Below are 13,326 nucleotides of genomic sequence, written 5' to 3'. Positions count from 1 at the left end.
CCATTTTCTTTGTAGTTGTGTTTTATTTCAGGACTTACTAAGTTCTCCTTTCTTTTCTAAGGCATGTTAATTTCACCTTCATGTCTAAATAGACTTTGGAGAAATAGAATGTTCTAGAAAAGAAGTTTGCTTTAATATGAGATTAAAGGGATTTGATGATCTGAAGAATCACAGCAATTGACTTGGAACTTTTCAGAGACCAACTCTACAAAGGGAAGGTCTCCTCCTCACCAGTGAGGCCCAATCTCCTGCCCTCTCCTGCACTTTCCTACATTCCTCCTACATACATGTTCTTCCCCTTCTCTAGCTCTATCTTGTTCTTTCCTTTAATTGTGATAGTTCCTAGAATTTCTTTTATAATCTTCTTTTTTAATTCTGCTTTTTAAAAATTGATATATATTAGTTGTATATATTTAGGGAGTACATGTGATATTTTGATACCTGTATTCAATGTGTAATGATCAAACCAGGGTACCTAGGATACCCATCACCTCAAACATTTATCTTTTCTGTGTTGTGAACTTTCCAACTCTTCTTTTCTAACTAATTTGAAATAAAGAATAATTATGTTAACTATGATTTTCCTACTATACTATCAAATACTAGAACTGATTGCTTCTAACTGTATTTTTGTAACCCTTAACTAACTTCTTTTCATTCTATCCTCTTCCTATAATGTATTTTTTACTTTGTAATCATAACCACTGTCAGAACTGTAAAACCTCCACCAAAATCCCCAGGCAAAGTAAATTCCTAGACAGGTCATTCATTATCTGTCATAACACTTATGTTACATAACAGGTAATAGGTTTCACATCTACATGAAATTGGTGTCTAATTAAACACTGAAGCTTATGGCTAGTTTCAAGGAAATAGTAAATATTTACTTAAATAATAACTATAACAAACAGGATTGTTTATATTATGAAATAATTTGCTATTTACCATCTATTATTAGCACTTATAATTTCTATAAAATTATGATTTAGCTTATTCAATGATTATTATATGAAGCAAAATATGCTTCAATCATTAAAAATCAGAAACGTAATATTTAACAGTATAGAATGCAATTTGAAATTATAGCTATACAATTAAAACAAGAAGGGAAAAAGTCAAATAAAATTTTTTTCTTTAATTTATCAATATAGTTCAACATTTTATTAAGAGTAGGATTGGGTCCATGAATACCATAACTTGAAAATTTTATTTACATATATTTTATATCACTTACTGATAATTTAAATTATTTATTAATATTGTTTTGGGGGAAATGGGCATTTATTGAAACCTTTTATTGAAATAAAAAATATTGTTTTTATTTTTGTGTAACTTATTCTGCATTATTTATGTTGGCATATTAGTTAATTGATATAAAAAAGAAAAGCAATCTGAGAAAAACCTAACAAAAAAAACCTGAACAATTACTGCCCCATAGGAAATCACATCTTATAAAAATTAAAGTTTCTATCCCTCAGCTAATAAATATGTTAATCTTAAAATTGCATACTTGGCACATATTTAGTACTCAGTCATATTCTTTGACTTTTCTTATCTATATTTCTAAGTTGTATAAGATAGTAAACAATGTATTTCCTTTTTAAAGTATTAATGCTAGGGCCTAAATTTATACATTACCAAACAATACCATGTCCACTTTTTCAAAACTGACTTCTGATATCATTATAACATCACATAGTGTCATCGTGTTCTTTTTGAGCTCATTTTTTCTAATAACTGATTGAAATACAAATAAGATAAATAACCGACAAAATCTTGAATAAAACTTTTAAATAGAGAGCTATATCTATATAACTCTATATAAACGTGTATTTTCTTTGCATAGATACTTGCAAATGCATTGGCATTTTTATTGAGACATATATACTGAACCACTTATAATCCTGCATTTTTAGAGAAAGATATAGAAAAATCTTGTGATACAGTTAGTCATTCTCTACCTACCCTGCAAAACAGGTAAAGCCTATTCCAAGAATAGCCTGGACTCACTTGAGTTGAGTTACAGATAACTGGAAGTAGAGCTGACAATCTGCAAATCCCACTAAAAGAAAAGCCTACTGTTTGGATTAAGCAAACTTGACTATACATATTGTAGATATAACAATCAAACAGCTCTAATAAACTACATTGATGAGAATGATTTGAGGGTTTTTGTAACATTTTAATTAACATAATAAAAATCAGTTGAGTACTCACTGACCATTATTCTTGGGTACATTGTGCTGTGTTTTTTTTAAAAGGTTTATTTTAATGATTCTTTTCTTCTCTCTCTCTCTGTCTCTCTCTCCTTTTTTTATTTTTATTTTTTATTTTTCAGATGACACGAGAACAATACATACTAGCAACACAACAGAATAACCTGCCAAGGACTGAGAATGCACAACTTTACCCTGTGGGAATTTATGGATGGCGAAAGAGGTGCTTATACTTCTTTGTCCTTCTGCTGTTGGTTACCATGATAGTTAACTTAGCCATGACAATATGGATATTGAAAGTTATGAATTTCACTGTGGTAAGTACCACCATGATTTTACATCTATTGCTTTTGGTTCAAAGACTGTCCAGCTCTGTTTTAATTTTTTTAAATTTTTAATCAAAAGTTATTCATCTTAGTCTTTATAAATATGTGTCTTTAAATTCCAAAGTCAGTCATTTTAATTTAAGCTTACATTCAGTGTGTTTAGTCATGATACACATATGATATCACTATCTGCCACTTGATTTGTATCATGAGACAGTATAACACATTGATTCACTGGAAAGTGATAAGGTTATAAGACATTTAACCAATAAGCATAAACTAGTGCTTGCGATACCCTTGGAATTTAAGTTGTAAGAATCCTAATTTAAGGATTCTGTTTTAAGAGATAATATTTCACATTAAACTAAACATTAATTAATATTATAAATCACAAGTGCCTTTGAACTACTCCATATAGAATATATGCCACTATATCTTCCTATATCTGCCTTCTATATAACATACTGCATGATTGAATCTAAACTTGGAATTTCTTCTGAGATGCATAGACCAATGCCTATAGTTGCCATCAGCTGGTGACTCCATTCTTTTAGAGCACATACCTGGTAAATAGAAGATAAGCCAGAAATAAAAATTTTAGTAAAATTAATAATGATAAAAATGATTAAATAATACATTGATGAATTTTGCTTCAGTTTATTGAATGCATGCAATAACTATATAAGCTTGACTTAGGTGTGAAAAAATTGCTGTTTCAGCAAAGTCTGGTTTAGTTCATTTCATAGTTTCTGGCTAAATCCTTAAATTTCTTTGTTCAGCTTTTAAACAAGTCTGCCTTTGTTTGGAGTCCTCAGATGTCTTTACATACAAGCAGTTATCTTTTACTTGCTAACCAGACTACTATTATTCTTTAGACCTGTATATTCTCAGGGGTGAGTCTAAAGCTGGCTATTTAACTTCACTGATATTCCTATGCTGGACAGATATATATATTTTTAAACTCTGCTGGGTATTGATTTAGCAGGAATACTCTCTTTCTGACTTCACAAACACCTAATTCTAACTTGGAAACAGAATTTCAAAAGAGAAAATGAGCTCAGCATTTGTCCATATTGTAAGGCACCACAATCTTGGTGCATATGCTTATGAACAAAAATGAGCTGAGCAGCAGTTCCATTTTTGCTAATAACAGTGCAAATTTTGAAGAGTATTGATCAAAAAAGAAACTAAAGACAAGAGAAAGATGAGCAGGAGTCAATACATCCCTAGAGTTGGAAAATAATAACTGTGTCCTAAACACGGATATGTGTTCAGGGCATGGATCAAGGCATGTGGGTCACCTGGGGGTGGCTCGAAGTAGAGATGAGGGATAATAGGCAAATTATTGCTTATGAAATTCTCTAGTGATGCATCTGAACCCGTCATCTGTGTAAGAGTTGGCTTGGTTTCCCCTCTCATCTGGGATTATTTTGGCATAAATGTCACCAACTCTACCGCTGCTGTTTCTGTTCTTCTTAGCTCTACTTCTGCCTACTCTGACTAGTGTCTGGGCTTCATTAATGATTCGTTTATCATATGGTAGAGGCAATGTTCATGCTCCTGCAAACTCTTTTGTGCTGCCTTCAATATCAGCCAAACTATCAGTTGCTGATGTCAACATTTTCAACCTCATTTTTCTTAACTTAAAAAAAAAATGGAAAAGAGATAAAGAATAGGGTTTTCTCCAAAGTTTGAAATGTCAGGTATATTATTTGATTTCCTTTCTCAAAAAGTGTCTTTTGAAAGATCCTGAAAGAGAATTAGCTCTCTAGTTTCAGGGAGCCTTGATTCAGTCCAATGACCAGACCATGAGAATTTTCAGGTTCAAGCCATGTAAGCTTCTCTTGTGTATTTAAATTAATTAGGAAAACATACTTAAATGCATTGATTGTGTGGCTGCACGTATCACACTCCCGATACCTTGCCTCATGCTGACACCAAGCCTGGATAAGCCATTCATGGGACATAATTTAAACAATCACCTGTGTCTTCAGGATACTTACAGGCTTCAGGGTTTCCATCACCCATGAAGCTATCTAATTTGAACCTCAGCTGGTCAAAATGTAAATGCCAACCTAGTCTAAGGGATAATAAAAGGGGTTGTTTCCATAGGAGTCTTGGTATTTTTTTATTTTCATTTTTCTTTTTGAGTTATGCCTTTTGTTTAAATTATGATTTTGCCTTTTTAAAATCAAAAGAAATACTGGCCCTTCAGCCATGAAAGCTATTTGCATGTAGCTGAAGTAAATGTACAGAAGTTATAATGATTCTATCAAGATAGTGTTTATAAGGTTAACACTTTCTCTATCGCACTGTAGTTATTTATAATTTATCAGAGAAATCAAGAATTCCTTAAGTTGATTTTAGCAGTCCTGAATGCTACATATTAAGTGGTATATACTTGAAAAGTATTAACTAATTTGTAATACTCTTACATTAGAGCAGTAAAAAAAAAAAAATCAATTTTATGTTTCCACTAGCACATTATGTTTGTATCTAACTCCACAGAGAATACTAAAGACTAGTTGCCACACCATTGCAAGAAGCAGAAAATAATGTGTAAATTGTTTGGGAAGTATTATTGATCTGGGCAAAATGTATTTCACTTTTATTATAACTGTTGCCATCCAAAACAGGAAATATGTGGCTGTTAACATCTTTTATTTGAGCAAACTGGACATGTTATTGTTAGCAAAATGTTGTATTTTCAGCATAGCAAGGATAGCTGTCAACCTGTTTTATGATGCATGTTGGAGTCCATCATTATGGCCAATATTGTGCATGATCTGTATGGTTGAAATGATCTTATTTTGCAGAAATAATTTGTGTTTCTCATTTTGTGGAAAATAAAATTATTCTTATGCTTATTGAGATACCCAGTTGCAGAAAACCAAGAAAAAGAAAGTGAGTTTATACCACAGGGTGAAAGACTTCAGATAGATGTAAACAATAATATCCTGGCTATGAAAATTGATAAATGTAGAAGTGAGGTGAACAGGGAGATTGTGAAACTTCATTCTATCGAGATCAGTGTAACCCAATTACATGGTTTTTAGTCACTGTTGTTTGGTTGATTGCTATAATATATTTGTGGTTCAACATAAATGGGTGACTTTAGCAGGTCTATCAAATCCAGCCATTCTGCTGAGGTAATATTCTATGTTCAAGTTTCATTCTAAGTAAATTAGCTCCATATTTACAAATTGTAAATTAATACAATAATAAAGTATTTCTTTTAAGAATAATAGTGTCAACTAAAAGTTGGTGGCATCCAATTGCAATGTAGTTCTGTTAGGTATGCTATCTAGCCAGCAAAACAAAGAATCAAAACATAAATAGCATTTGTTAAGCAAAGGAGGAGAGCAAAGTCAGGAACGTTCTTATTGAGAAGTCAAGAAAACCCAGATGTGGATAATAATTGAAACAATTAGTTTATTGAATAAATTGGAGAAAAAATTCTTAGAGGCCTGTATGAACATTGTGATGAATGTTTTCTGAAAAGAAATCCCAAGGAAAGAAGGATTGAATATCATCATCATTTAGGATTGACAAGGAACTGGGAAATTTTAGTTCAACCATCCATATATTGCTAGAGGTCACTTTCCAGTGTTCCCTCCATTTGGTCACTTAGCATCTGCTTAAACCCTCCTTTCAAACTATCCAATTAAATCACAGTGTAGTTTGTTATTATTAAATACCTTAATATTTTGTTACAGCCTCCTTTTAAAAGATGGCATTCTAGTTCTGTTATTTCAATAAAACAGGATTTTTTAAAAAATTAACTTATCAAGACCACTATCTGTTCTCATATACCACACACACACACACACACACACACACACACACACACACACACACACACACAGGTCCTTGATCACATTTTCAATGTTTAAAAATCAGAGTAAGGGAGATCCTTATGCAATCATTTTTATTTATTTCATTGCCACCTGATTTTCTTCATTTCAAATATTAAGTATATTGCACATCCATAATTATATGTTTACAAAAAGATCAGTCCTTTCAAGATATCTTTATCTTTGTATAGGCAAGAGAGCCATTTCAATTCTTTCTATCATATTTTAAGTGTACCTTCTAAAATTGAGATTATACGTTTTACTATGTTTAGTTTTCTTTATTTCTTAAAGCTAAAATTTTTAAAACTTTTTTTGTTGAAATATAAAAATACACATTTTTGAGTATTAAATCCTGTGTTCTTTCTAATATCTTGTTTAATGAAATATCACATATTCTTATGTTATTCTTGTGACCAATTCTTTTTTTTATCTTCATAATTAATCCAGTTGCTTTTCATAGCCATTATTACTCTACTGAAGATGTCTACAGTACCTTTGGAAAATTCTGTCATTAGTCACTGTGCTTTCCAAAGATTAATTACTACCACAGGTTTCTTCATTTCACTCTCTAGTAGGGTAATTTTTGAATGAACTTTTTCATCCCCATGTACTCAGCCAGTTCTTATATTTATCAAAACTGTGTCCTCAACTCATGTACATTTTATTTACTACCTAGAATCTATTGATATGGATAGACATATGCAAAGTTTAAATTTGAAATAAACACAGGCTTCATTGGTTTTTAATTGTTTTTCTCCTTTTCTTAGCATGTTCATCACAAAACAGTTTCTTTTTACTTGACCTTGTTCATTGCCTATTATATTTCTACTCCCCCAGAGAGAATGTAAGCTCTACAGGACCAGGATTTTTGACACTTTTTCTATTTCTGTATTCTCAATGCAGAAAACAATGCCTACCAGATAATCAGCCCTTAATGAATAATTGCAGCATAAATATCCATCGTTGACATTACTTGTATTGAAAGCCAGCTAATTTTTCATCTCACTATGCTGTACGTCCTTCCAAAGAACCATCTTAAACTGAGAAGAACTGGTGCAAGGGCTACCAGTGACCCCATTGCTATTTAAGGCCTCATAGCACAGAAGATGCTTCCTTGGTCTATGCAGTGGTATTTGTTAACTGTTTTTGTAGGCAGAACATCAAGTTTAATCATTGTCAGCATCCCTTATATTGAAGACCTCACACATTCCAGGAAGTCAGGGCCAATCTTGAGTATCCACAGCAGAAGTACACACAGCTACCATTATTGCACTTTTAAACTATATATTATAAAAATATTTTATCATATAAAAGATTACAAATATATATTTAATGCAATAATAATAATCAATGTTAATAACTGTGCCACCATCACCCAACTGAAAAAATAAACTACCAATCTCCTAACTCTATCTAGAGATGAGCACAATCCTGAATAGTGTTCCTGCATTTATTTAGTTACATATATGTGTACAATTGCTTGTATAAAAACCAAGCATTATATTGTTTGTACCTCAACAACATGTTTGTGAGATTTATCCCTTGTGTAGCTACAATTTATTTACTTACAGCTCTAATTTACTTGAATTAATATATCTTATTTATTCATTCTCATAATAATTTATCAATGTATTCTTGTTCTTATTTAATTTTCTATCACAAACAATGATCCTGTGAACATTCTCCTATGTCCTTCCTGATAATTTTAATTGCACAAGTAAAATAGTTTCTTTAGGTTCTAGAGTCTAGGATGTAAATCTAAGACTATTAACCTTTAATGACATTTTCTTTTTCCTCAATGTGATTGAATCAATTTATGCCACCAGTAACAACCTGTAGGGGTTTCTTTTGTTGAAATTACTGACTTAATTCTTAACAGACAATTAATTGCCACCTAAACTAACTTGTTACCTCCTAAGCCACAAATCTGACCACCTATCTATCTCATGAAGATAGTGTTTAGTTACTTATTGGTTAATTAATTAATTAATGTGTCCCTTTCTGGTAGATTCATTCTTATATTTATTTTATTCACATATCTTATCTCTGTGAAAGGATTTACTATGTTGTATTAGATATATAATAATGGATCATCTAAATATATACCACTTCTCTACCAGACTCCCCCCTGCGCCCGCCCCCATCCTGTTGATGTGGAAGTTCATAAGGAGCAGAAGCTGGTCATACTTTCTTATTGGGCACATAGTAGGCGATACATTCTTTTCTGAATATATATAATTTTTAAAGATCTAGACTCACTTTCACTAGCGTGATTATCAAACTTAATGTTTTAACTTTTCCACTTGTTCTTTCAGTAAATCTGCTCCAGTTTCTAACCGTTTTCCATCTTTAGCCTAATTCTCCTATCTCGATAACAAATGAGCATTGCTTAAGACTGTTCACATCTTTCAGCCAGAGTGACCAGCTTCCCCTGATAGGAAGACAAATGTAGCACACTTTCTCCCAGACCATAAAAGCACTTAGGAATGATGGTTTTTCAGTGAAAGGGTAGTCCTTTGAACTTCTAATTACTAGATCTGGCTGACTTCCACAGTAATAACTATGGTAAAATCCAGCTGTTTTACACACACACATACACACACACACACACACACACACACACACACACACACACACTTATTTAAATGAGAGTGATTTTATTTAAAATCACTCTTTTTTACATTATCCTACCTCATCTTTCTGGAAGCAAGATACATTGGTAATTAAGAGGCACCATAGGCTGGCAATTACTGGTAAAATACTACCAGCTATCAATCCTTCTAGAAAAAGTAATCTGGCCTTTAACCGAGAGAGAAAATCACTGGATGCTTCATGACTTCCAGCCTCTCCTACTGCAGTGGAGCCTTAGCCTACCCATCAAAATCAGACATAATTTCCTCATACCTCTTCACTTAACAATTGAAAACTATAGAGAACTAAGATTTTCTACAGAAATTTGGTGACCCAATTTGGTGGCCCAATCATCTCATGTGTAGGTGATTTTCTGAAATTACCTTTGATTATAAAAATAAAACACATACATATATGCAAACACACATAAGCCAAACAAAAATAAGCCTCACCAATTATAATCTAATCTCCAGGTAGTGAAAGAAAAATGAAACATGTCAATAACAACAGAGGCTAGAAAAAGGGAGAAATTTTATTCAAGGAGTCCAAAAGGGCAAATTCAAGGGTGTATGTTTTGTTATTTGCATTTCTCACAGAATTGTTATAGAACATTAACCTAAATCAGACATCTTAAAAGTTTTGAACCTTATGGTCTTCCCTACTAGTAAGCATTCATTTCTCTCAAAACCCCATAAATATATCAGGAACTATTTATTGTATGTAACAATTCAGAAACATAAATCAAATTCATTTTTATATTCATAAATGTTATATAACCAGGGAACAAATCTTGAGTCTCTATTACCTGCCAATGGGATATTGTCTTAGGCAAAATTGGTGTCAATAGCAAGATTTTCTTTGATTGCTGGTACTGCTAAAACCATCTCAGAAAAACCACTAAGCACTGGTCAGAAGTCTGAACTCTGGCCCCATTTTGTCCCAATCCTGATTTCCCATTTATTAGCTATGTTACCTAGGGCAAGTTATGTAAACTGTGGCTCAGTTTCCTTCTCTATAGATTGAGTGCAATATTATTTTATATTTCATTAGGCTGGTATAAAAATCAAAAGAATTAAAATAATGAAAGTGCTTCAGAAGTGCCTGGTGTATACTAACAAGTATCTAATAGTGTTTGCTGTGATTATCATTCCTAGTCATTTTCTGCTCTTCCATTTTCACAGAAATTCTATCCACTGTGTGAATTATTAAATAACTAGATTCTTTCTATTAAGGTTGAGCATAAGACAATCCCAGACACATAAAAGGATGTCAGTAAATGTGTATTAATAAATATATAAGTAAATAAATCAAGGAGTTTATAATCTTGTTAATGCTATGATATGCATTAAGATTAAGGGCCTGAATCTTGGAGACAGCCTTATTCACATGCAGACCCCATGACTGGCTGCTTAGCAAGGTGACTTTGTGCTGGTTACTTAACCTCTCTAGCTCCAGTGCCTTCATCAGTAAATGGTGATAATAATGTTGACCTCATGGAGACATTATTAGTATTAAGTGAGTGAACTCTTGTAAAAGCTCTTAAAATAGATCTTAGAGTGAGCACTCAATTGGTGCCAACTAAGTATAATGGCAAATATTATTCCCATGCATGATTATCTGTGAATTAAAGTTATTTTATATAGTACATTTTATCAGGAAAAATGTCCTATTCCCTTAGGGTGATGAAGGGATAATAAATATTCCTTATGAAATTTTAATTTAAAGTTGAGATATAAAAATGGTTTACAATAAAACTTCTAAGAATAACAGTTCAGCTGTCAATGATCATTATTATTTTGATGACATGAAGCCGATTATTTTGAAAACCTGCATTACCTGAAAGCAACCTTTCTGGCCTGTCTGAATGAGGGAGCTTATTTGTCAGAGAGAGCTAAACTCCTTTTTGAACCATCTGAAAAATCTAATACTTAAAAATTGTCTGGATATTAGAGTGGGATTTCTATTCTTGAGTCTAAATGTTCTGTTCTTTAATGATCAGAGTATTAAATTATTACATGATTGAGATATTTTGTTATCAATTATTTTTATAACACCCTGAATTATAACCCTTTAGGCCTAACCCTTTAAATATGAGAGCAAAGTTTAAGATGCCAGGGAGCCCATAGTTATTTAGCATGTAGTTTATTAACAAGATTATATGCTTTATAGACAGACCTTATGGAATTTCACACCAACACTGCAAAACAAATATTGTATCCCTTTGACAGATGAAGAAACAGAAGCTTAGGGAAATTAAATAAACTTCTCAAGGTCACACTGATGAGGAAGATTAGAAGCATGGGCTGTACAATTTCAGAGTTCCTGCTCTTTCCACCACATGTCATTGTATCAATGTTATTAAAATTAAATTAATTAATCCTTCCAATATTCTTCATTAAATAATTTGCTCCCTTTAAATGGTATATCTCAGGGCATTCATACAACAGCATTAAATAATAAATACAATATTACTGCTTTGTAATTATATCTTGAACTTCTTGGGCAAAAGACACCTCGATACCCTTAACTCTTATTAATTTAATGGAAAAATGTACCTAATCTCTCACAGTCAGTGAGTAATTAGAATGGTTAAAACTACTTTGTAAGCTCCAAGCATGATTACACTTTTGAGTTTGGCAGAGTAGGCATTAGGTTTAATTTCTGGATGTAGCAATGACACTTATTAATGGCACCTTTATAAAGGAAACAATAATTTTTCAGAAAGGCTATTTTATCCCTGTGATTTCAGTCTAGTCTTTGCACCGGTTAAACTATATTTTGCTGAGGATTAACTAATTGGCCATGATAAGAGACTACGCTGGATGTGATTTAGGATCATCATTTTGTCCACCTTTCTGGGCTGCCATTTCCATTTTTCCCAATCCATTCCTCAGTACATGCATCATCATGTCATGGTGCTCACTCTGGAGTGGAGATGGAGCACCGCCTTCTGAGGCAGGACTACAGCTCTGTAGGTGAATGCCAGGAGCAGCAGACTCAGCGTGGTGTGTGTGGATTTATTACAGACTTGATGAGAGTGAATGATATCGTTAATGTTGCAAGACTGCTTCCATTATAACCCTCTGTTTGCACCTCCTCATAATTTTCTGACAAATTGTCCCTCTCATATGAAATCTTTCATGCTTAGTCTTGGCCCAGCAGTACATTTTCTGTCCTTGACTTTATAAAGAAAAATTTAGTCATTTTTATACAAGTTCAAACAACTACCAAGTGGTATCTATTTTTACTGAAATAAACTGAAAAAAAATGTGGCATAAATCACAAAACTATACATAGTATGTGCAAAATGAAATTCACTAGAATACTAGTTATGCTATAGGAGAAAACTAAGAGAATTAGCCATTAAATAAAAAATTATAGAAATCACAGACTTGTTAATTCATATGCTTAATACATTGTATAATATACTAGATCTGGAAAAGACCATAGTTCAGTGCTTTCTTTTTACATAAGAGGAGACAGAAGTCTAGAAAATTAAAATCACTTGCCCTTGTGGATGGCTCACAGCCAGGACATAGAATAGATTAAATCACATTGAATGTAATGAAATATGTATGTATGTCCACATGTGTTCTTATTCTCACAAATAATAGCACATAGTTCATCTTATATAATTTGACTATTTTAGTAGGAAATTAAGGGAGGAAGAGTAATTATCTTAAGAAGAATTAATGTTTTTGTTATTTGGGAAAAATAAGTAAGCATTTGCTTTTCAAAAGCATAATTGAAATGTGTTATTTGATGTTTCCAGTAAAGATAACATTATTTTAATAAAAATCTTATTGGGCAGGAATTTATCACTTTGAATAATAATAGCACCGTAGACCTTTTATTACTAGTTTGTTAACTCATCTTCAGACCAAATTAATATTAGTACTATTTATTATAAGCAGATTTAGTTTGAAGTTTTCTGTCTGTGCTAGTATTTTTGAATATTTCTGGGAAATCACCATTAAAACTACCTTGCAAATAATTACTCTGTGCTAGAGGCTATTTAGGTCAGCTGAGGGCTGAAGCTTCGGGGTAGGCAACCACTCCATTCCCAAAGCATTGGTGATGGACCGCAACACATTTCCAGAAGAATTCAAATGTAATTCAACTTGTCTTTTAAATTCTGTAATTGAATAATGTCATTAGAGAAGTACATAACTATTTTCTTAAAATTTACATATTTTTGCCATTAAAAACTTTGTATTTTATACCAGGAGGATACATCTATTATAATCAATGCACCTACACTGACACATCATTGTCACCCAAAGTCCATAGTTTACATAA

At 32.4% G+C, this 13,326-nt stretch overlaps 1 protein-coding gene across 1 annotated transcript in view; it reads left to right on the top strand.

Annotated features, from left to right (window-relative positions):
- SGCZ (sarcoglycan zeta) overlaps positions 1-13,326 on the top strand; it is an 832,117-nt gene that overhangs the window by 544,364 nt on the left and 274,427 nt on the right. The window contains exon 3 of the mRNA XM_020282783.2: positions 2,339-2,533. Coding sequence (XP_020138372.1) covers positions 2,339-2,533 — 195 coding nt within the window. The remainder of the gene's footprint in view (positions 1-2,338; positions 2,534-13,326) is intronic.

Source organism: Microcebus murinus, chromosome 24, assembly GCF_040939455.1.
Source record: "Microcebus murinus isolate Inina chromosome 24, M.murinus_Inina_mat1.0, whole genome shotgun sequence".
Lineage (NCBI taxonomy): Eukaryota > Metazoa > Chordata > Mammalia > Primates > Cheirogaleidae > Microcebus > Microcebus murinus.
The sequence above is the reverse complement of the archived record's forward strand: the minus strand, read 5'-3'. Positions and strand labels throughout refer to the sequence as shown.